Source organism: Siniperca chuatsi, linkage group LG11 (assembly GCF_020085105.1).
Source record: "Siniperca chuatsi isolate FFG_IHB_CAS linkage group LG11, ASM2008510v1, whole genome shotgun sequence".
NCBI lineage: Eukaryota > Metazoa > Chordata > Actinopteri > Centrarchiformes > Sinipercidae > Siniperca > Siniperca chuatsi.
Window position 1 is genome coordinate 2,067,500 of NC_058052.1, and position 24,928 is coordinate 2,092,427.

Sequence of the window (24,928 nt, forward strand, 5' to 3'; positions counted from 1 at the left end):
GGGAGCATTACCATCTTCACTGCATTTCATGGCAATCTAGCCAACAGTTGCTATGGCATCTTGTTCTGGACCAAAGTCACAGATGCACTAATGGAACAACAGACCAATAACTGACCAACTAACATTGCCACCCTATGGCCCTGTGCTAGTAGGGTCAAAATGGGAATGATTAACTTCAGAGCAAAGTGTGGTCTAGAACAGCAAAGACCATGATCGGCTCATAAAATTAATTTGATAAGGAAACAAAGTTGAACATTTCCCCATAATTAGTCCTGCTATGGCATGTATATTTTTTAGTTGTCATGACAAAGACATTTTGGTTTTGATTAACGTCAAGTTGTTATAACAAAGACATCTCAAACAATGTCAACTTTGCATTAAAAGTGACAATTGACCAAATGACACTTAATGACAACAGTGATAAACCTTCATAACGACTCCTTCATGTTCATGACAGGTGTCATGTCATGGTTATGACAGTGTCATATGAACCCACCTTCAAATAAAGTGTTACCAACATTTGTCACAAAAAAACTACACAACTTTGCTTTTTAAGGATTAGAAAAATGTGTGAACATAGGAACACAGGTACTACTTTTTCAATAACAAAACTTAATAAGAATGTGTGTTTGTGTGTGGGTGTGTGATTAAGAGTTCATATGTCAGTCCATGACAAACACAACATACTCAGTCCAATTGGGAAAAAAAGAAATACAACCAACAGTTATTCAGTCAGTTAATTTTCTTGCCAAACAGTTCGTTTCCTCAATTCAGTTGATTAGCAGTTAAAAACCCCCCAAAACAGTTCATCAGGTATATACGCTCATACTACCACTGAGCAAAAAAAATAACATTACTCACAGTGCCAAACCAATACCATGATGAACGTCAGGCAACACACACACAGTCAATGAGTCACGTCAGTCGGACCAACAGCAACCTGCCAGCTCTCTGGAAACTGTCCACTCCAGGATTTTAACGTTCTTTGTGGTCTCCATTTTTTCTTGGATTGAGTTGAGTTGTCTGAGGGATTAAGCTGCCTCGACTTAACGCACTCTACTGAGGACAAACTGTATCTTCTGACAGACTGTTTACAAGGAAGGACGCTCTCTTTTTGTCTTCGCATGACGTAATTTTAAAGGGGCAATATGTTAGAACTGAGACTACTCTCCAGCTGTTGAATTCATATTCCAAATCAATAGGGGGCAGCGTGTCACATATCAGGTCATAACTGCTGCAAGCTGCCATTAGCTAGTTAGCTCAGTTAGCCGTGCAGCTAACTTAGTTACGGTGCTATTAGCTGACTGATCACCAGAACAGGAGTCCGGAGAGCGGGCAACAGACAGCAGTCTCTCAGTGAACACGACCAGACTGGGACCGAACACAGCCTCAGAGACCGACGGAGGACAGTTTGATCACAGGGAATACAGTACCAAGGTGATTTACAGCGGCTCTGACCAGGACTCCGGGTATGATGAAGACATGACGCATTCAGGCGGGATCAGGAAAGCTGTCAAGCAAAGAGGAGCGAGAGGGAGGTCGGGCATCAGAGAGGCAGCGACAGCATGTAGACCCAGATTATGTTTCTCATCTAACGTGGTGGATTAAGGATTTATTTCGACCAAACCAGAGTTGGTGTTTGTTGGAACAGTTGAAAGACTCAACCAAGAAGTTTTTATTTTGTTTATTTATTAGATTAAAATGAGCTTGTGTAACATAGCGAACTCATCCCTTGCACACATCTCCCAGCTGGAACTATCTGAGCTATACTATCGAAATATCCCCTCTCGAGGCACAAGTAGTATTACAACATAGGATGGGCCAGAACGAGACCGAAGCCAGCTGGTTAGCACGCTAATTTCAGCAGATAGCTCTGCGACACAATACTTAGACGTCTTTGACATAACACAGAACTGTTACATCTCCACATTATATTGATAATGTTAATTCAAAGGTATGCTGAACTTCTGGCCAAATCTTACATATTGCCCCTTTAAAGCGACACAGTGGCTGACAGCAGCAGACAATGGACCAATTGAAAACAAGAGCAGGGTGAGCAGGGTGATTGTGGCCATTTACATGTACGTAAAGTTGGTTTGTCACAAACTGCTGGCTTTGGAATTGTATTATTGCTACACTGGAAATTTACAGCAGATTGGAGAAAACAGGCAATTTTCACAACAAACCAAATAAAGTGTTAGTAGAAGATGGACTCCAAGTTGAGTTTTTTGGAGGGAACCTGGCTCTAACATGAAGCCTGCACTACTACTGAATCATCATCAAGCGTGAGAGACCAGCTAGAACAGCAAAGGTTGATATGGAGGCTTCTGATGAAGCTGTACAGCAAAATCAGACAGCTATAAGAAGACAGAGGCCAACTGGTTCATTTGGAGGGCATCTACTAGGACAGGTTGTGCAACTCTTGATATTCAGTCATTTGGGAAGACAGACTCAAAAGACCTGGAGGGACAGTAGAAGGGAACCATGATGTACTGAGTTTTCAAACAGAAACAACGCAGTGAGCCTAAGAATCGAGACCTGCAGATGTGGTACATATCCGTGCTCAACCATTAAGACAGTTCATAGAGACGACTACCACTCATAAAACTGTCACATTTATCAGTCAAGACTCAAAGTGCTTAAGATGCTACCTCATGAAGAGTGACAGGATGTGCTTAGGCAAGTGAGAGACTTGTCAGACATTTCTGCATGTTCAGCACCAAGGACAGCAGATGTAAGCCAAAATACTGTATGTTCAATAAGCCATTCATGCTGTTTTCATGAACAGTCTACTGTCTACTTTGGAAAACACCCATCGCTGTGGGAGGACATGAGAGCAGTCTACGAGCAAAAAAAAGTTGACTTCACATTTCTGTGTTTCTGGTGAATGACTGACACACTGCTGGTATATTTTTGATTTGATATTTTCTGGCATAAAGTACGCTATTTGCAGTCTGTTTCTGACCTCTGAATCACAGCCCACATCTCTAAATGTTCAACAATGCAAATAGGTCTGGTGTAGTGCTCACTGATGGCTGTTTCTGCTGGTTGAAGAAACAAGCGTCAAGGCTACGCCCCCTTTGGGGGGAAAGAATCATGCTTTCACATAACGTGAAAAACTACTGAGTTGAGATTAGTCGCAGATTTTCTGATTAGCCAATTCAACAAGGTCGCAAAATAATTAGACATGTCTATAAAACAAAGGTTTGTTTAATACAAAAGGAATGCATACAAACTTGTCAAAATAGTAATCCAAACACCTCAATCTATTGACATCTATAGAATCTTCGGTTTTCTATCCAACAAAAAGAGGCGCGGCCATGACATTTTGTGAAGTACCTGTATGTGCCAATGTGGTCAAACCTATACATCACTCTCTACTGATTGGTTATGGCAAAACAACCTTGCGGTTTCATTCCTATAAACATCAAGCAAAAGCATTTGAGAAAATGTCCACAAACGTGGACTATATACTATATATTAAATAGCAGAATTGTGTATGTTTAAATGATTATCAGCAAGACGCCGATGACTACAAAATCCATTCTGTTCATGGCTGGTTGCTTTCCTCTCTGTGTCGATGTTTGTCTCAGCTAAGGACTTAAAGGTGCTAAAAGGCCAGTGGTGAGAAAAGCACATGGGAGTATCTCACCAAGCTTAATTGAATTTATGTGTGCGTATGTGTGAGATTGCTCAGCCGGGTGGCATTGCCAAGTCCTACTATGTCCCCTCAATATCTCTCGGTCCACCGGTCCACTTCACCGACTGGTTGGGTGATGTCATGGACCCAGTTTTTTTTTCTTTAATCCCAGCTTCGCCTGCTGTGCAATGGTCAGATGAATTTATAATATTTCACCTTCAAATAGGAATACAAGCAGCACTGGCTGTGGATACAAGGAGAGAATAATGTACTTCATACAAATAATCCAACTCAGAACATTTTACACATATCCTGAACAAAATCTTAGAAACTACAATGTATCTGAAAACCTGTGGTTCTGCTTAATTCCTTGACAAATGTGATTAATTCAACACAGTGAACATCACGTATTTGCTTTTATTTTTGTCAAAGTGACTTCATTGCTTTATGGTTATGCACTGCAGATTACTAAACTCAAACTGTACTAAGAAATGTATTACCAGCCATGATGTTCACACTGTGATGATCACCAAACTCAATCAAGTTTCAAGTCAAAATAAAAAAATATAGCATACTAAAGCATGCTTTAAACATGCTAAGAAGTAATAGAAATCACATGTAAATGGAATAAAACATAAAACAGTGGTATTTTTTGTAATTCACAAAAATAGGGCCCAGTAAGATTTTCACTCAATACAATATGCCCGTCTGTTCTCATATCTATGGTTGTACTAGCTGTAATCTATGTAATGCAATGTATCCAAGATTAGGGCTGAATGATTGTTTTCATGTTAAAATCGCAATTTTAAAGAGTGCACATCATAAGAGCCATGATTATCATTTTAATTTACATTATAATCAATGTCTTAATAAGCTGTAAAAAAGTTTGATGAAAGTTTAGTAGGCGCTGTCAACTTCGCTGGCTCAGTTGTAGCTGATTTAACATTAATTCAGTGAGCTGGCCAAATTACAAAATTAATACTCTTTGCTGTTGTCTGGTCATGCCCATGACTGTAATATTTGCTCTCAACCAATAATAGTTTTCTCAAGCAAGACAGAGCAATTTGTATCATTATATCAATAGTGTATGGACTGCGGTTTTGTTGTTCAAAAATACCAACTGAGTGGTGAGTCTGTCTCTACATTATTGATCTAACTGTTGCATCACAAGCTAGTTAGCTGTTAGCTTGATGGTTGTCCAGCATGACAGACTGCTCTCAGAATCTCCCATTTGAACTTCATATTATATGCACATCATATTGTTGTTTTGGGTGTATCCCCTTAAAGGCTATGAATCAGTACCTTCTGGATTCAACCCAGTGAAAAAGCTTGTCCAGTAATGGTTGTGAAGTTAACATTAGCTCAACCACCTAAAGTGCAGAGCTGTCAACAGTACCATTACACTTACAAGCAATTTATCACTATTACCATAGGTGGGCAACCATTCAGCTGTTATCAATAAATAAATCACCACTTTTGAATTTTATGATTTGTAAAGATAAATGAGTAATGTTCAATAGTTACACCATTGATGTTTTTTCCCCCTCAATGTTAACCTAATGGTCATTTCATATTTTTTTTTATAGAAAACTAAATTAGCTGAGGTAACTTAACTCCAGCTGACTGGTTTGAAGAAAAGCACCACTTTCCCTCAGGCAGGAGAGGTTGCTTTTCTTTTCTCTTTTAGTTTCTGGACTGAAATAGGTAGAAAAATGTCAAGAAGGGCAGAGGGATGCAGCTAATATATCATGGGCATGATTCTGTATTATATTGGAACTTTTTATTGAGTGTGGAAGTGAAAAGAAAAACCTTGTAAAAACAAAAATCAAAAAATATAAATGACTGCCTCTGCAAAGGACCAAAAGCAGTGAATTAAACAGAATTGTAGTTAGCTTGTAGTGAAGACAGGGGTTCATACTTGAGATCTGCAACTCAGCCCAAGCCCAAGAGGGTTATGGGTAATGACATATTCTGGCTGGGTCCAGGTTATTTTTGCACGTGTAATGCAGGTTCAGATAAGGTATGAGCCCTAAATTTTCATAGCATCATTAAGTGTTACTATTACTCCTTTTCACTATTAAAATTACAATGATACATTGTATCCATACTGATAATTTTGTCCTTGTCTTGCTTCATCTTAAACATATACACCACTCATTCCACCCTCCATCCTCCTCTAATCAACAAATACCACATTTATATTGTAAAAATGAGTATGATAAGTTTTTGGGTGCATTTTAAGAGGGGTGTCCAAAGATAGATAGCCTGCACTGAGTTTAATTTGTTCCAGAAATTACATGACAATGATGAGTATCAGCCACACTGGATTTCAAAGGTTATTAACATTCTTGATGAATGTGTGTTATTTATATATTATATATTTATGGTATGCTTTCAGTCCACAATACATAACAGTTCTGGTTAACCTCAGACTCAAGGATATGGATGTTGAAGACTGGCATGATGTGGTTTGTAATAACCCAGTATACAAAACACATCTGTCTAAATTTAGGTGCATTTGTCATAATCTGGGCTCATTGTGGAATAAAGAAAAGTATAAAGTATAACACATCCAGCAGAGGGACTTGCCAGCTACTTCTTGCTAACTGTTTTGGTTGTGTTTTGCTTGGTAATTCATGGTAAAAAGTTTTAAAAAATGGGATTTTTAAGTTTCCGGTTTCCTCATCAAGTTCTGGAGGTTCTTTAGCGAGTATATGTAGATTTGGAAAGAATTTGTGAACTTGCTTTTTGTATTAATGTTCTGATCACATCAAGGAGTGGTGGTGAGCCAGTTTTTGTGAAGACAGGTTAAAGCCCACAACTTTCGTTAGTTATTAGACCTGGGCTGGGCTTGTGCGTCAGTGAATCTGGCTGAATAGGTTTTGCATGCCAGTGCAGCACTTTAGTTCACACAAACAGCGTCATATGAAAGGTGCTGAGTATCAGAGCATCCTTTTAAACAATAGAAAACACTTTGTAATACAGTGGTTCCTACCTCTTTGAAGCATGGCGAGGGGTTGCGCATCTGTTCAAGCATAGCCCATTTGACAGAGGCCTGCCGTATGTTGCCATCGTATTCCCGTGAACTCTGGGTGCCACTGGGGGTCCCGCGGGAGCGTTCATACCCTGGCTCATTGAAGTAGGGCTCAGCCACCAGAATGAGGGACTGCACTGACACTAGCACCTACAGCAGATTGACAAATTAAAAAAGAGGCAGGGACTCCTCCCACTGTCCAAATTGAATTGCATTGTAAACTCTAAGCACTTAAATTATATAAAAGGTAACTTGGTCTGTTTTCCACAAGAGCTGGGATGAAAACCACATTTTAATACAATTAATGTGTGAAACTATTTAGGTATAATCCTGATCTATTGTTAAATTACCCCGACATCCCCTCTGAGTCCTCAACACCCAAAGCCTCTTAAATTATCTTGGCAGCGGTGGCCACTTAGAAGAGTCTGACAAAAGCAAGGAATATTTTGGCCTCATAAAGACATATCCTTCAATATATCTTTATTAACAGCTCGATTAATGCCTTGTCCTGTCTCAAGGAGACTAAGGACGTCCTCCTGTATCATTCTGTCCATTCCAAGCCACTATATTACCAACAATGACGATCTTGGGCTTGGAGGCCTGCCTGCTGGCCCCAGCTATACTACAGCTGGATGATGCGCACTTGAAAATGCTCCATCAAGTGGATACCAATGACCTTCAATTGATGAGATCTGTCTGTCCTAAACTGGGTTGCCAGATTTCAGAGCCGATATCCAACCCGGTTGATGACCACTTGATGCAAGCCCACTCCCCTGTCTCCTATTCACCAACCCCCTCATTTTCCATTATTGATCTGTAGCACACTAACTGGAATGATAATCAATGGAGACATCTCTATGCACTCTCCAACCCTGCAAATGAGGGAATTATAAAAAAAGGAGGAGGGATACATTTTTAAGGGCTCTGGCTCGCTTGTTATTATCAATATATATGGAAAATTAATGCAGGTGTGTGCATGGCAAACAACCAACATGTTGTGTTCAAGAACTTTTGTGTTTATCCAATAAGCCTGTGCACCACTTTGGATACTCAACAGTCCCTTAATACTATAAATTATATATTGCATACACTATAAGTCCAAACTTTTGAGGCTTTAGATGATGAAAACCTAGATAAACTACTCTCTTTACAAAAATCTTGATAAGCAAACATGTTTCCTTACTGATAAATAACATTTGAAACATTTGTAACATTTAAAATTAAAACTGTAGCTCTACAACAACTCAGCTTATACACAGCAGAAATGCAGCTGATGGAGTGGGCAGAAATATTTGCTTCTGATGTAAAAAAACAAAAACAATTCAGACTACCAGACAGCAAGTTCACAATGGTAAACAGGTTTTTCAGAACATACGGAGCATAAGTGTAATCGAGATTTACTGAAATGCCCCTTAAAATTTCCTCTTTCATTTTATTGGTTGATAGTTTAGCTACAATGGATCTCAGTGATCTCAGTGAGCATCTTTTTAACTGTGTATCCTAAGATAAGTTAAAATAAAATAAATGTTCAGTGTGTCAGGCTTGTCTTAAAAATGCACATTTCAAAGAAAAGGAATTAAAATAAACATAAATTAAGTTTACAGAAATTTTATCAGGGACAAGACTACAAACTGATGATTTTCAGAATAAAAAGTTCTAACAGTCTACTAAATCAAGGCTAAAAACAGATGGCATCTGGGCTAAATGTGCAATTGAAGCCAACTGATTCTGGATTCAAGATGAGTGATGTGTGTAAGCAGGCTTAACCTGGAGGTTCAAATGATACTGGTGTGTGTTTGGTTTGATTAACACCCACACACTGTCACCAAAGCAAAGTAATAACTTGACTTTAAAAAGGATCCTTCATGTCAGCTGTCAAAACACTAAGCCCATTAATACAGAGCCTCGGGCAGTGTAATGACAGTGATAAACTATAGCCTGTGACACAAAGACTCACAACAGCCCTGCTGATCCATTAAGATAGCTGACTCTGTCATAATGGATCTTCACCTCACCTGTAAAAAGCTTGAGGTCTGTGGGTTCCATTTCTCCTCTGGTCTACCATGCCATGTGTTGAGGATACTTAAACATACCTGATTAACACACACACACAAAAAAAAAAAACAAACAAAAAAAAAAACAATTAAGATATAAATTTCAGCAAAATGAGATTGAGCCTAACAAAGCCCTAGGACATATGTCTAGGACATCCAGGGCAAAACACCTTTGGGCATCTTATCTTCAGGTGTGGCCTATATAATCAGCTTTACTACATCCATAAACCCCTCTGTGTTAGCAAAGTGAAACATACCATATGTAGTTGCAATAGAAAGTCCACATTCATTTAACCCTTTAATGTATACACTCTGTTGCCAGTTTATTAGGACCACCTAGCTAAAACTAATGCAGTCTAATACAACAGTCCTGCAATAAATCCCTCCCTTCTAATGTTCAGTTTTTGTTAAAACTGTTTTAGAGAGGTGTTGATTCAACTGTATGATCATTCTGGAGGATGTAGTTTGTGGTGCTGTTGAATTGTACTACTACAATCTACTGCAACGTGTTTCTATTATTTGTACACCCAATTTATATCAATGAGGGTAGGATAAATAACAGAAACACCTCTCCGTATAATGCAATACAGTTCAACAGCACCACATTTGCCTACAAACACCTCTAAAGCTTACTTATTCTCATGTGTATTTATTGATGAATTTATCCATCTGGCCAGCACTTGATGCAGTGTCTTCACTGGTTGCCTGGCAACCTCACAGTGATGACAAGACTCTGGGAAATCACTGCGTCTAGCTGTTATTTGCAAAAGAAATACTTCCAGCATGTATCACAATGTAAAAAACACAAAATATGCTTTTTACATTTTGTTAAACAAACAAGATACGTGTTAATATAGTGAGCTTTGGAGGTGTTGGTACATGTATTTTTTTTAAACTTTGTTCTTTATGGTAAGCAAAGCTAATGGGCTCCTGGCTCCAGCTCCACTACTATCTAGTGTAGTGGCAATTCCTTCGGAATAAAGAAACACTCAAGGCAATCACTTGTATTTCTGTAGGTTTACTTCAAGCGTCTGCAGACGGACTCACAGCAACAAAAACATACATCAGTATAATCTGCTCTGAATGAGTACAGAGGAAAAAGAGCATCTGTTATTGATCCAGTCTTCAGGGTCAGACTCCTCAACCCAGGGAGAAGAGTGTCCCTGAAGTCTATAGGATAATTTGTAGTTCCATGTCATCATTATCAGTGTACTGTTCTCATCTCGCAGTCCAAACAATCATACACAAATGAAGTATTGACGCCAAACAATTATAATAATACCTGTATGTTATTATATCAGAGAGTCTGTCTGTTCTTGCCATTACACTAGTTAGTAGAAGTCTTCACCACAGAAGTGAGCAACTTGAGAAAAGTTGGCTACAACACAACGATTTGTAAAACATTATCACGCATCACCTAGCATGTACAAAATGAATGAGAAGTTGATTTTTTTTTTTTTTTTTAAGAGTTCAACAATGAGTATCTAAAAAATTAAGCTTGGGGAATGGCTTCATTGTGGACTCGATAGCAAGCTTTGAAGCAATTAAGCAATTTCTTTTTGCTTCTATTTAACTTCAATTAATACTCCTATGTTTGCTAATAAGAACTGTTCCAAGCACTGATTTGCTTGTTTAAAACTTTGCAGCTGCTTCAAATCACTGTACTAATGCAATTAGAACCCATTGCATGGCTCACGGCTGGGCAAGATAAGTCGACTTCAAGTTGAATTTTAACACCCCTCTGCAACAAGCTTGTTATGATGCATCTACCTTCTCTTTCCTCCATTTATCCATCCATTCATCACTCATTAGTGTGCTGAATGGTGGTTTGCTTCCCCCTAGCTATACCATTGATGTGGGAAGCCCCAGTTATTTCTTATAGCAGCTGTCTGGGCCCATTATGGAAATGCATGTGGACTGTCAGTGACACCCTAATGACTCTATGTGTATAACATAGGGTGAGCTTGGGCACCTTTACCCCAACTCCTCAATGGAAGGAAGCCAGGGCCACACTGGGAGAGCGATACATATTCTAACATGTCTGGAGAAAGGCTCGAGGGACTCCCACTTCCAAATGTAAAGTTTAAATAAAAACTGCAGATTTGACAGACCTGGGTTAATTTGACACTTCAACACCATATTGTTCTTGATGGACAACCAGGCAGGTTATTTTTCCTATCCTAATCACTATACAGTCACAGTGATGTTGATAGGTTTGTAGTGAGTCCCCGGGACCCACGGGTGGTCATTTGAGTGGGTCCCAGGGAAAATTTCAGTTTTTTGACAAATTGTAGTGTTAAACTCGTGCTTGATGTTATATTCACAGTTCGTTATGTACCTCGGTTTTAGGGTTTTAAATAAACTTTGTGTCATTTATTTTGAAAAAATGTAAACATTCAACAGTGACTCATTGGCCATAATTCTTACTGTAACAGATAAGGCACTCAAATAATGGCATATTGTTAATAAGAAAACATAAATAACACAAATAAATAATAAATAAGTCATGCTCCATCGTAAGACTCTGACCTGTTGATAATTCCTGAACTTGTGCTAGTTTATAAAGAGCTGCACAACGGATTAGTTATTACTTTGGCACAGTCTGAATCTGCAGTGAGAGGCTGCCTGAACGCTGTTGGGAGAAGGACTCGCCTTTTAGTCTGTTTTTGTCTCGTTGACACATTTGACATATTCGGGTGATGCGGTAAATTACGTGTTTGAAGTGTTTCCAAAGACAAACCTGACTTCAGTTGAACAATGTTGGCATACAGTTTGACACTAATCTGTGTCCATGTTCACTGTAACTAGCCAGGAAACCTTAATGCTCCCATACAATTGAGCAGCGATACTACATGAGCTTGACTAACCGGGCTAAGTTGTCTAGCATGCTACAGTTAACACACAACAACAGGTGCGCTGCCAAAACGTTCCGGGTAAAACTTGTATTCTAAAAGTGACGTTTCTTTTGTTTATTGCTATGATATCAACACAGATTTTTTGTTCACAATGCAGCATTATCAGGGGAAAAAATTGTTTGTGCCCTGGATGCGTCAATAGTGAGTTTACTGCGTCCTTCTGGAGTTTAATGCGTCAGAGATGCATGACGCGTACCTAGCAACATCTCATGGAGTCAGTGGAGATGTTTGAGTTGGACTGCAAGTCAACCCTCTCAACCCTAGGCTGTTTTAGTGTTCAAGATCGGTCTTGGTCTAGGCAACTTTTTGAAGGTCTTGTCTTGGAATTTACCGCATTTTTATTTCGTCTTGTCTCGGTCTCAGACAAAGAGAAACCGTCAAAGAAAGTGAGCGAAGTGTAAGTGACGCTAGCAAAACTAATTTTAGCAATCTGCCTCTGTACCCAAGCTCTTCATAAATCTCTTCACCCCTTACCTAAAGAGACTTCGCGAATCGATTAGATCCGCCACAATTTAATCGTTAATTTTACAAAAACCATGAGCACCAAAGTGTAATTCATTCAGATTTACCAGCATGGTAAACGAGAGATGGAAAAATAAGTGGTGACTCCATACCTTTGAAGCGTCATAAAGTCCAAATATATGTCCATTCCTCGATTATTTATATTCCTATTAGAATCAAAACGTTTTTTTTTTTTTATCCAAGTTGAAGTAACTACGGTAACCTTCGGCTTTCATACTTTCTAAGGTAGGCTACCGGTATTTTGATACTGGGCTCTCTCTCTCACTCTCTCTCTGTGGATTGGAGCTAGATTAAATGAATGATTCGTAATTGATATGTTATTCGATAGCCTAATTTATTAAACCATACTAGTTTAAATTAACAATTTTATAGTATTCCCCATCTTTGCTGAGCAAGAGTTTTGTGCAAAAGGAATTAAAGGCCAGTCCCATATAGACGCCTGTCCCAAATACAGGCAGGTTGAGATCAGTGATTGAAGCAAATAAAAGCCTGGGCTATTGAAGTTGTACATATGTATATACTGTATATTTCAGGTGCTAGTTTCAGTTGCTTGCCAGCTATTTGCCACCTAGCTAGGTGTACAAGCTACCTAATTTAGTTAACATACATTGAGGGATGCATTGCTAGCTAATGTAGTGTTAACTTTGTGAGAAATTGAAGGGACAGGGCACATGGTGACAAACTGTTGTTCCTAAGTTACGTTTTTGCTTGGTCTTGTCTTGGTGTCGCCATGCCTTGGTCTTGACTTGATCTCAATCCCTCAAAGTCTTGGTCTTGGTCATGACTTGGTATCAGATTAGGTGGTCTTGACTACAACACTGCTTTATAGTCACTACATGTCTTGGCTATGCATGCCATATTGTTATTTTTAGAATATGTTAGGCTACACAGAAATGCCATCAATTGGAATTATACAATACATGTTCTAAGACATTTTTGTATGATGCAATTTGAAATTGTTTGTGTTTTTTGTCTCTTGCTTCCACAGGTTTTCAACACACCACAAATCTTATATACAAATCTGTATATGAATGGACATAGGAGAGGGTTTGTGTCCAGGAATATGAGAACTATGTTGATGAGACATTGTGAGCCTCTGTACTTAAAAAAAATTTAGCAATTAAATAATTTAATCAAATTGAAATTCCATTTTCCATGATGTATGACAACATTAAAACTAAGCCCAAGTTTGCTAATACAAGCCAGACAGGGCAACCTTGGCCAGAAACCTCAGCAGCGGAATAGTGTCCTCTGATTGGTGTTTTTCAGCCATTCAGATCTCCTGCCCTGTGGTTTGACATTTAAGTTTGATATTGATCATTTAAAATTAATATTAAAGCAATATTAAAAAGTTGCCAAAAGGAAATCATTTTAATATTGGCAGCTGTAGACATACAGAGATACTGCTATCACTAGAAAGAGTAAGTGGCGCTGATGTACTGTATGCATATGCACAGTATGTATGCATTCTCCATGTATGCATTTTGTCGATGACAAAATGGTCAATAATAGTACCCCTTATTAACAGAATCATAATGTAGTTAAATACCAAGTTATGAGAAGAAGGGGTGTGATTTTTGACTCAAATTGTGTCAATCAGGTTTCAAGGGTTAAAAAAAGAAAAATCCTTCACTAAATTTATATTTACTTAATTGAAGACTAACATTAACAGACTTTGAGCCCTTTTCAACTTACTTTGCCATCATTGTAGAGGTTAGGGTTAAAGCGCACACTGTGTCCGCCAGTGGTCTCCAGGTTGACCAGTGGAGGCGAGTTGGGATAGTCCTGTGGAAAATACACATCAAACTCAAAGCAGCCATTGGCGTATGGGGTGTCGGCTGGACCTGTTATGAGAACCTGTAAACAAAAAGAGGGGAAAGGCCTTAATTCAAACAGCCCGAGAAAGGGTAGTTGTTAATCACACACTGAAAGAGGGTTAATTAAAGAAAGGTAGATGCACTGATAATAAGTAAATATGGATTAAACAAAGGGAAAATGGCAAAATGGTGCTGACTCTCTTTCAGGCTTTTCCACAGCCACAACAATGTAATTAAGGGGTTTGCCACGGTCATGCAACAGGTTCCTCTAAGCAGTAGATATTATATATGTTAATTGATCCACATAAACACAGCAACAGTGAAGTTGAACTAATCAGCTGGAATGTACAGGGGATGAATAGTCCACTGAAAAGAGGAAAAGTGTATGCACATCTATGTGTGCTCAAAGCTGATCGGTTTTCTCCAGGAAACACACATTAAGAAAACAGCAGCGAAATACTTTGCCCTTCATGGGCATCTCAGGTCCACCAGTCGAACTTTAGCACAAAAACAAGAGGTGTTGTAATCTTGATAAGGAAAAATATACCATTCATTTATCCACACTCAAACTATCTCTGACCAGAGGGGCAGATATTTAATAGTTAGTGGAACATTAAACTCCATACCAATAACATTAATGGATGTGGATATGCCCAACTTTGATGATAGCATCTTCTTTTAGAATCTTTTCAACACCATGCCAAATCTGTCAGATTCTAACATATTAACATGGGTGGAGATTTCAATTGCGCTTTAGATTCTGTCCTAGACAGGCAGCGCCTCCCAGGTAAGCACATTTAAGAACAGTGCAACACTCAATAATCTTATGCAATCTTATAATTTAGTGAATATTTGGAGGCTTCTCTACCCCCATGAAAAAGGATTTTTCTTATTTTTCCCACAGTACACAAATCCTTCTCGAGGACTGATTATTTCTTGCTAGACTCCAAGTTGTTAACGTCAGTAGTCGACTGCACTTACCATAATATACTTAAATCACATCACGCCCCTGTTTCTCTAAATCTTAAATTGAATCACAAAAGGGGTGAATACAGCTGCAGCTTAAATAATGCCTTGTTAAAGGATAAGGAATTTTGCTCCCATCTTTCAGGTAAAAAAGATCTATACCTAAACACCAATGATATGGGCGATGTTGATGATTCCACTCTTTGGGAGGCCATGAAGGGTGTTCTTAGAGGCCACATAATATATGAGGTAGCAGAAAAGAAAAGGTCCAAGAAAAGGCTAACGGAAACTGAAATTATCAAACTGATAATCAGTTAGCTAATCTGGAAGCTTCGTACAGTACAAAGCATAAACCATAATTACTTAATAAGATTATGGCTTTACGGTATAATTTTATAATGTCCAAAAATATTTTAAAATTACTTACAGGTCAGACAGAGATACTTTGAGCTTGTTAAACAAACAAGATACAATGTGTTAATATAGTGAGCTTTGGAGGTGTTGGTAGGTGTATTTCTTTTTTTTTTACTTTGGTCTTTATGTTAAGCCAAGCTAATGGGCTCCTGGCTCCAGCTCCATACTTAGCGCACATTCTGACTCTAATTAATCATTTTGGCGGTCTATCAGGATTTTCTATCAACTGGGACAAGAGTGAATTAATGCCAGTTTCTACAATGATTAATATGACTTATTTACAGTCCATTCCTTTCAAAAAAGCCTATAATGAGTTTTCATATCTTGCCGTGATTGTAACAAAAAATCCAGATGATCTCCTACGATTGAATTGGCAAAACAAAATTAAGCAAAGTAAATTTACTTTTGGAAAACCCTTCCAATCTCTCTGGTCAAGAAGATTAAAGTAATCAAGGCAGAACTGCTGCTTTCTCCATCTCTTCCAGTCAATTCCATGTTTTATCACTCAGGCTTACTTTAAGCAATTGGATTAAATTATTATACCCTTCATTTGTAACTATAAAGCCATCAGAACTTCTAAAAAACCCTTATTAAAACCAAAGGATGCAGGGGTTTTTACCCCATCAAATTTTACAAAGTATTATTGGGCTGCTCACTTATCAATTCTTGCATGGTGACAAAAAGGCCCCCTTTCTACCACAGACACCTCCCGCCCAGCATGGTTACTCATAGAACGATTGCTTGCAAGAAGACTTCCTTTCCCGCTCTCCTAAATAGTCCCACTACAGTTAATAAGTCATATTTTAGTAACAGCTTTGTAGTTGGCAGTACTATAACAATCTGGAAGCAGATAAAACTATACATTAAGGCTCTATGTGGACACTCCAATTTGTGAAAATCATTCATTTGTACCTGGCCTGAATGAGATATTTTTTTCCACTTGGAAACAGAGAGGTATCTGTAATATAGATGACCTATATATTAATGGGAATGTTGCCTCATTTGCACAAATGAGCTGTTTACAATATCCCTGCAACAAGATTCGATACTATGTCAGAAAGCATGTCTAACTTTGAAATCTTGGATGAGCATGACTCCCTGGAGGCAATAAATAAATTTGATCCTGTTACTCGCAGGGCAGTTTCCCTTTTTTATCAGATCCTACATAACAGAGGTCTGTTGAACACAGCAGGAGTTAAACAGGCATGGGCAGTCGAGCTGAATGTAGAGCTAAAAGATGAGGTCTGGGATGAATGTTTAAAGAGTATATGTAGGAGACAGAACATGGGTGCACTGTGTGCTTGCTGCATGTGGGTGTTGGTCTGGTGCTGAGGGGGGGAGCTCACGGGATCAGGTGCGTGTGCACATGTGTCTGTAAAGCTGCGCACTAACCTGAGGCCAGGTTGTTGAGAGTCAGGGACAGGTAGCCGTAATTTTTGTTGACCGTCTGATTTTCCTGTTTTTGTCCATCTACGTTACCTGTTTTTGCATCTGCCATGCATCTGGTTTTCATGTCCATCCTCTGTCTGCCGTGCTTTGATCGCTCATGTGCAATAAACCTCCAAAACGCATGTTGGATCTCAGCGTATTTGTAAAGTATAGACTTCAAGCGCGTCGCAATTGTTTGAACCCAGGACCCACCTCTGACCCTCACTGCGGCTGCAAGGTTTGTTAAGAAAGCCGCTACAGTATACATGATTGTTCAGTCAATGTCAGACATAGTCTTATACAGTTTAAAACGTTACGCAGATTATTACTCCAGGGAAAAGTTGCACAGCTTTTTTACTGATGTTTCACCTGTTTGTAATCGATGTAAGTCTATCATGAGTAATTTAACACATTCTTTCTGGTCATTCAGTAAACTTTACACATATTGAAAAAGCATCTTTCATTGTTTCGCGGAGGCTTTTGGGAACCGTTGGGAACCTGATCCGCTCATAGCTATTCTTAGAGCAACTGGCTACTTATCTTTTCCCAATAAGTATGAAAAAATGGCTGTTTTGTTTGGAATGATGACTGCAAAGAAGTTAATCTTGCGAGTGTGGCAAATGGACTCTGTGCCCACGTATGATTTGTAGTTGAGAGAAATGGCAAACACATTACATCTGGAGAGACTGTGATTTTACAATGAAGATAGAGGTGGTGTGTTCGATTAAGATCTGGGAACTTGTACTGAAATCTTTTCAGGGTAAGGACTAATGTGTTGTGTCCAATGTAAAGCACCTTGCTGGGTATATTCCTTTTATAATTTTTACTATGTATATATACACTTTTGTACTTTTTCAAGAAAAACTGCTTTGCATTTAATTTAATTACGACTGTGGTTATTATTACCTAGGATGTACTGTGTTTTTTCCCCTCTTCTTCTGTTTGTATTCCTGCTATCTCAAAAAATAATACACATTAAAAAAAACTGTTATAAGAACCTGAATATATATATATATACACACATACACAGTGGTGTGAAAAAGTGTTTGACCCCTTTTTGATTTCTTTGCATGTTTGTCACACTTAAATGTTTCAGATCATCAAACTAATTTAAATATTAGTCAAAGATAACACAAGTAAACACAAAATGCAGTTTTTAAATGAAGGTTGTTATTATTAAGGGAAAACAAAATCCAAACCTACATGGCCCTGTGTGAAACAGTGATTGCCTCCTAAACCTAATAACTGGTTGGGCCACCCTTAGCAGCAATAACTGGAATCAAGCGTTTGCGATAACTTGCAATGAGTCTTTTACAGCGCTGTGGAGGAATTTTGGCCCACTCATCTTTGCAGAATTGTTATAATTCAGCCACATTGGAGGGTTTTCGAGCATGAACTGCCTTTTTAAGGTCATGTCACAGCATCTCAATAGGATTCAGGTCAGGACTTTGACTAGGCCACTCCAAAGTCTTCATTTTGTTCTTCTTCAGCCATTCAAAGACCCCACAACAACATCCAAAGAACTGCAGGCCTCACTTGCCTCAGTTAAGGTCAGTGTTCATGCCTCCACCATAAGAAAGAGACTGGGCAAAAATGGCCTGCATGGCAGAGTTCCAAGACGAAAACCGCTGCTGAGCAAAAAGAACATTAAGGCTTGTCTCATTTTTGGCAGAAAACATCTTGATGATCCCCAAGACTTTTGGGAAAATACTCTGTGGACTGACGAGACAAAAGTTGAACTTTTTGGAAGGTGTGTGTCCCATTACATCTGGCGTAAAAGTAACAATGAATGAATGAATTACAACAATTCTGCAAAGATGAGTGGGCCAAAATTCCTCCACAGCGCTGTAAAAGACTCATTGCAAGTTATCGCAACCGCTTGATTGCAGTTGTTGCTGCTAAGGGTAGCCCAACCGGTTATTAGGTTTAGGGAGCAATCACTATTTCACACAGGGCCATGTAGGTTTGGATTTTGTTTACCCTTAATAATAACAACCTTCATTTAAAAACTGCATTTTGTGCTTACTTGTGTGTTATCTTTGACTAATATTTAAATTAGTCTGATGATCTGAAACATTTAAGTGTGTAACAGTAATATCTCTAATAGCAGGCAGTGTCAGCTTAAAACCATAATAGGAATAGGCTTCAAGGATTTAAGATTTAAGAATGGGCTGCAGAAAAGCATTTTATTCATGGGCTATGCTGTTGGGAAATAAAACCGCTCTTACTGAGAACAAACAGTAAGCAAACATGGATATTCTGTTTAATGCAAATTTGCTTTCATGCTTTGATAATGTATCTTTCAAAGATTCTGAAGCGGACTACATGCTAACTGTGGTTAATTACAAATCTCAAGCAGAGAGTCTGACAGAGCTCTGCTAACCTTGCCAGACTTATAAGACTTTAGGTAGTCAGGCAGGCTGAGCAACAATGAAAGAGAGAAGGTATTGAATATATAGTATGTAGGAAATACAAGGTTCCTTTAGAAGGCGGATTGTAAAATGGCTGCCTAATCCGTGAAGCAGCCCAGGCCAATTTGTGGCTGATCCTCACTGGGCCTGTGGCACTAGGGAGAATCAGCCAAGAATTGCCAACCAATGTGCACTTCTGTATTAGCTCTAGTCTGGTACATGAGCTTCCTTGATTATTTAGGTGAATGCAGTGCTGCCTCAAAATGCTAAGCCATCTGTAGTAAGCAGTTGCAATGTTTCATCTATTCATCAGAAGGAGCACTGCTTTTGGAAGCTGAAACAGTCTAAGTTGCAGCAGGCTCTCAACCATTTTTGCAATTGCATGTTTTCCCACAGCAAATAAACACTTTTATTAATGTCTAGTCATCTAAGTCAAAGGCAACTGGACTTGCTGTAGATTTCTTGAAGACGTTGTGTCTCTCATCCAATGAGCTTCTTAAGTTCTTTAGACAAAGCAACCACTGAACATGTGCAAGGCTGAAAACAGGTCAGCCAACACCATAGTTCAAGACTCAGCAAGAACCAACATCTAAAGAACATAGGACACCCTGAGGACAGCAATGTACACTACTGGACAGACAAGATCAGTGGTTTGAAAGAGAAATGAAGGAGGCCATCTATGTCAGAATGAAACAGCCATTATTCAAAATAAGAGAGGGGGCCTATAGACGCGTTTCAACCAAGCAGTCCAGTTCAGTTTGTTACACATTAGAATGGTTATTTTCACCTTTCCATTGGCAAAAGTTGTGGATGGTTACCCTCTGTTGAGGTTCCAAGCGAGCTGAACCAATACTAAAAGGTGGAGTAAAAACACTGCAGACCACAGATTGGTCAGAGAGGATCGGAGCAACCAGTCGTCTTGTCGTCTGTGCTCTGATGCAGGATTTCCCACACTGTTTTTTCCAGCAGTCTTGCTGCGTTCAGCCTTTTCTCAAACAAAGCTTGTCTCCTTGTTGTAGGCTAAAACAACCATATACGTGCGTAGCGAGTGTGTGGTTGAGCAAGTGAGAGAGAGCGAGGAGCAAGTAAGAGAAAGCGAGTGGCAGAAAACTGATGGTGAACGGAGCAGAGGAAAAGGTTAGCAGTTGCCATTCTGGCAGTAAATGTACAGTGTAGTTTACAGTGTGTCAGTTAATAAATGCTGCAGCTTCTCAAGACCAAGAAAAGTCTCGTCTGTTTCCCAGCAGCTGGAAAAGTGAAGGGGGTTAGCCCAGTAGCCCAAGTAACAACCCCGCCTACATGTTAAGAGTACTGTCTGCGGTGGAAACGCAAAACAGAAATAGGGTTTAGGTACGTGTAGGTACGAGTTAGGTACAGGTTTTAAGGGTACTATACCTAAAGTGTGGAAACTCTGGAAAGTTATCATGGCAGCAATTATTTTATCTTTCCTTGTGACGAACAAAGAAAGGTAAAGAATAGAAATACAACGCTAGTACTCTTCCTGGAATGTGGGTCCAGCAAAAGTTGAATCAGGTTCAACTGGACCACCCTGCATTTTTTGTCAGAGCCCCCTGCGTTTGCACCCCTGCTGCGCCGCCGGAATGGCCTCATTCAAAAGAATTAGGGGGCTCTGTGTGGAAGATTACCCTTTCCACACTTGAAGGTGGGCAAAACTATACTGGGGTGTACGTGAGGTCATTGGATTCCTTTACTTAGAATGATAAAGGTGTAATTTGTCCCACCCTTACAAGTGCAACAAAGCTAACAAGAGAATCAGGGAGATGTCAAACAGTCTGTACACACTCACACTGACCTGAAAAGATGTTTAATCTGCCATACTAAGTGAAATCACCTATGTGGGTCTACCTTAGGTGTGCAGGCCTCATGTGACTAACAACTCTCACATGCAAGTGTGGATGTGTTCTTCTTTCAGATAAATACAAACATCCTGACCCTTGTCTAAACTACCACTTTGGTCTGGAGTAGTGCTGTCAGGGTTTGTAACACTCGATGACTCGGCAACTATACTTGCAATATTTCTTGAGGGTGTTGAGCGCCGTTCATGCATTAAGTTTATTTTGACATGAACATTCAGACCCAACACTTTTATTGCACTTCTAAGCAAAGTCAGATAAATCTGGTGTGGAAGCATTTCAAGAGGGAAACCAACTGTGCCATTGTAAAGGGGTTGATTAAATGCAATGGGATGTTTTGGTACTAATGTAAGGATGCAGGGGTGAGGTACAAGGATGTACTGAACCCACACAGATCATGAGATTTCCACTTCACCAGCCACTGTCCCTTTCTGCTGATGCTCCTTAAGCCATGCTATTCTTGGGGAAAAAGTTAATTTTGGTAGGTTTGCATCAACATATCTGCTTAACGAAACAAAAGTGCAATGCTGTGACAGGACTGTTGGCTGTGGGCAAATATCTTTCCTTTTATACCCCACTTTGTGATCTTAGTCTAAAATATATTATGGTTGTTCTGCTTTGTGGTAAAATTATAACCTTTTTGATACTTCAAAATGCATGATTTGGTGACTTGGCCTGCACATTTTGTTTAAGGGTTTCTACATTTTATAGCCAATTAAACAGCAGAACAGCATTCCTTCAGCTGCTTTAATTTTTTGTCATATGTATTTCCTTTTTTTCCTACGTTAGTTACTTCCATTTTTTAATGCACCTTTTGTGCAACACTAGCTACATAATTAATACCAATAAAAAATTCTTTCATTACACTGATATTTGTATGCAGTGATGTGTTCATGTGTTTCCATTTTGCTTCTGACTTTGTATGCTGCTGCCTTTCTTTAGAGAATTCCTTTGCCGAAATCGAGCTAAAAAGATGAGGATTTTGACATTTAGCAAAGGAGACTTGGCCATTAATAAACTTGTGGGGCGAGAGCCATTAATTAAATGTCACTGGGGGAATGAGTAAGAGCTGTCAATGACAAGTCGTATGGTAGATACACCAGACGCAGTAACACAGTACACAACATCCTTTACGGAAGACACAAGTGTTCCATCAGTCTTACTCAGTTCTTAAACTAGTGGTTTCTATTAACCACAGAGTACAACCCCATACAAACCAAACAGTACTTTGACACTTTCATGATATCATAACACTGACACATTTTACTACAATGAACACAACAGTTATCAAAACTAATTATGAGTTGTATGGTTTTACACCATCTCAACCATTTGTACTTTAGTGCCAAGCCTAACATAGTTGATACAAGTTGAAGTAGTACTTCACCTTCATGATGTCCAGTCTCTCCTCATCACAGCAGACAAAGACACTGGAAGAGGATGACAGGGGCAAAGAGGTGGACAGGGTGACGGCCTCCTGGGCGAGGCGGCGGGATCGGGCTGCACTGTTTGTATCGCTAGCATTCTTCACCTGAGACATGTAGTGATAGTTGACCTTGAACATCACTTTTCCATCCTCATCCTCTGAGACCATTTCAAAGGTGTCTGGAAAGAGAGGAGACCAGAGTGAGGAAGCAGTCAGAGTGAGAGTATCACTGTCCTGTACAGGAAAGTACCCATTCTCATATCCAACTACACCAACCATATGGTCTGTAAACACTCAAAATAACAACTTAAAGTGTATTAATTTCTCTATGTTCAAATGGATACCAAATCCAATTACAATTCAATAAAGGTAATAATGCAAGAGAGAAAGGGCACATGAAACTATCAAGCACTGCCTGGGTGTTCATGTGGTCAAGTATTTTATTTTCAGATTTTAAGAAGGGTAAACAAATCCAACACAGACGAGACAGACAAGTGAACAAAAATTAAAATTAAAACCAAAAAACACATCATTACAGTTATACTTTCTATGAATGGACGCCATATTTTAGTAAACTTATTGGCTGACTTATACCTATGAAAGCGTATTCTCTCCATCTGTATTAAATTCAATTCAATTTTATTCAGTTTTTATTTATATAGCACCAATTCATAACAGAAGTTCTCATTATTACAATCATTTTCCTCGAGCCATTTCTGAAAGCATATTTTTTTTAATAGAAAACCTTTATTTGAAATCTAGTAGTATCTAGAAGTCAAGTTGAAAAGTGTTTTAATGTGTTTGTTAAAGTTAAGTGCAATGTTGCTTCTACTTAATTTAAGATCACACATTGGACATGTTCTTCAGTAACAATGATGGAAGAACATGTAGCATGATGGTGCTAGCTAGTCATCTAGCTACATCCAGTCAGGTGGCTAAAAACATTGTCATACTTCTGCAATATTGTTTAAGGCTAAAAAAGCATTTCGGCTTTTATTTAAGCAAAAAACACTTCAAGTGTACCATAAAACTTAAATTAATAGCCCAGGCTTTTATTTGCTTCAATCACTGAACTCAACTTGCCTGTAGGCCTTTATTTCCTTTCCTACAAAACTCTTGCTCAGCAAAGATGGGAAATACTATCAAATTGTTTATTTAAACTGGTATGAATATTACTTGTAAAAATTAGGCTATCGAATAACATATCAATTACAAATCGTTCATTGATCTAGCTCCGAGACACACACACACACACACACAGAGAGGGAGAGAAAGAGAGAAATGAAAGCCAAAGGTTACCGTAGTTATTTTAACTTGGATTAATTTCTATGAAAAACCGTTTTGATTCTTTTGATCGGTGGACCCTTATGGACTAAAGAAATATAAATATTCAAGGAATGGACATATATTCGGACCGCTTCAAAAGGTAGAGAGTCACCACTTTTTTCCACCTCTCTTGTTTATCGTGCCGGTAAATCTGAACGAATTATACTTTGGTGCACAAAATTAACTGAGTTGTGAAGAATCTAACTGATCTAATGATGTGTAGCATGTCCATATTGACAAAAGTTTTTGTCATTTACATTTACTTGTATTAACTCAAGCAGACGACCCGGTGAGCTTTAAGGGCGGGCTCATACATAAAGGTACGGTCCCTGAATCGAACCAATGCAATGCAGGATGACACATTGTTTACATTTTATAACTGGTCCGGTTTGTGTTCACAAAGGCAAAATTGTGAACAAAAGCCATGTGGTGGAAATGTCGTTCGATTATTTGTCATATAGTCTGCAGGTAAAAAGACAACCCCTCCAAATTTCTACCTGGATATCGTACATCATGGAGCACTGTAAGGTTCTGTTGGTGTTGATCTGGAGCCCATATCAGCAGATTTTAGAGGACTGTGCATATGAACGTCTTGTAAGTCAGCAGGTTTTAAATAATTTAATAATGCAGGCATTTTGAGGAAGATGCTCTGCCATCAGTTGGTCTTATCACAGAAGACGGTTCTGATGAGATCCTACCAAGACTTGTTTGCATTTGCCATGCAAAGTGGATGTTTGCAGTTGTGGCGGCGTAGCTCAGTGAGCTACGCCGGCCACAACTGCAAACATGCAAAAATCACAAAGTGTTGTCATTTTGGTAGCAAACACTACTAGTTCACCAGTCACCAAAACTGGAAGAGAAAACGTGTTTTTAACCAATAAAATTAGTTTACTTGATAACAGTCCCAGTCCACCCCTTTGAGGTGGACCAGAGAGCAGTTGTTTGGTCCACATCAGAGTTCGAGTCCGGCGTTCACACCGACCCAAACGAACCACAACAAGGGGGTCAATGCTCCAGGGTTCTGTTTGACTGAACTAAACAAGACTTGTGTGAACCCGGCCTATGAGGTTTTAGACATCTAAAGAACTTCTATAAAAACCA

At 39.0% G+C, this 24,928-nt stretch overlaps 1 protein-coding gene across 7 annotated transcripts in view; it reads right to left on the reverse strand.

The window, feature by feature from the left end:
* birc6 (baculoviral IAP repeat containing 6) overlaps positions 1-24,928 on the reverse strand; it is a 193,053-nt gene that overhangs the window by 7,994 nt on the left and 160,131 nt on the right. For all 7 annotated transcript variants that reach the window (XM_044215397.1, XM_044215402.1, XM_044215400.1 and 4 more), the window contains exons 68-71: positions 22,463-22,680; positions 13,861-14,022; positions 8,690-8,767; positions 6,636-6,824 (exon numbers count right to left, since the gene is read on the reverse strand). In XM_044215397.1, the coding sequence (XP_044071332.1) occupies positions 6,636-6,824; positions 8,690-8,767; positions 13,861-14,022; positions 22,463-22,680 (647 nt within the window). The remainder of the gene's footprint in view (positions 1-6,635; positions 6,825-8,689; positions 8,768-13,860; positions 14,023-22,462; positions 22,681-24,928) is intronic.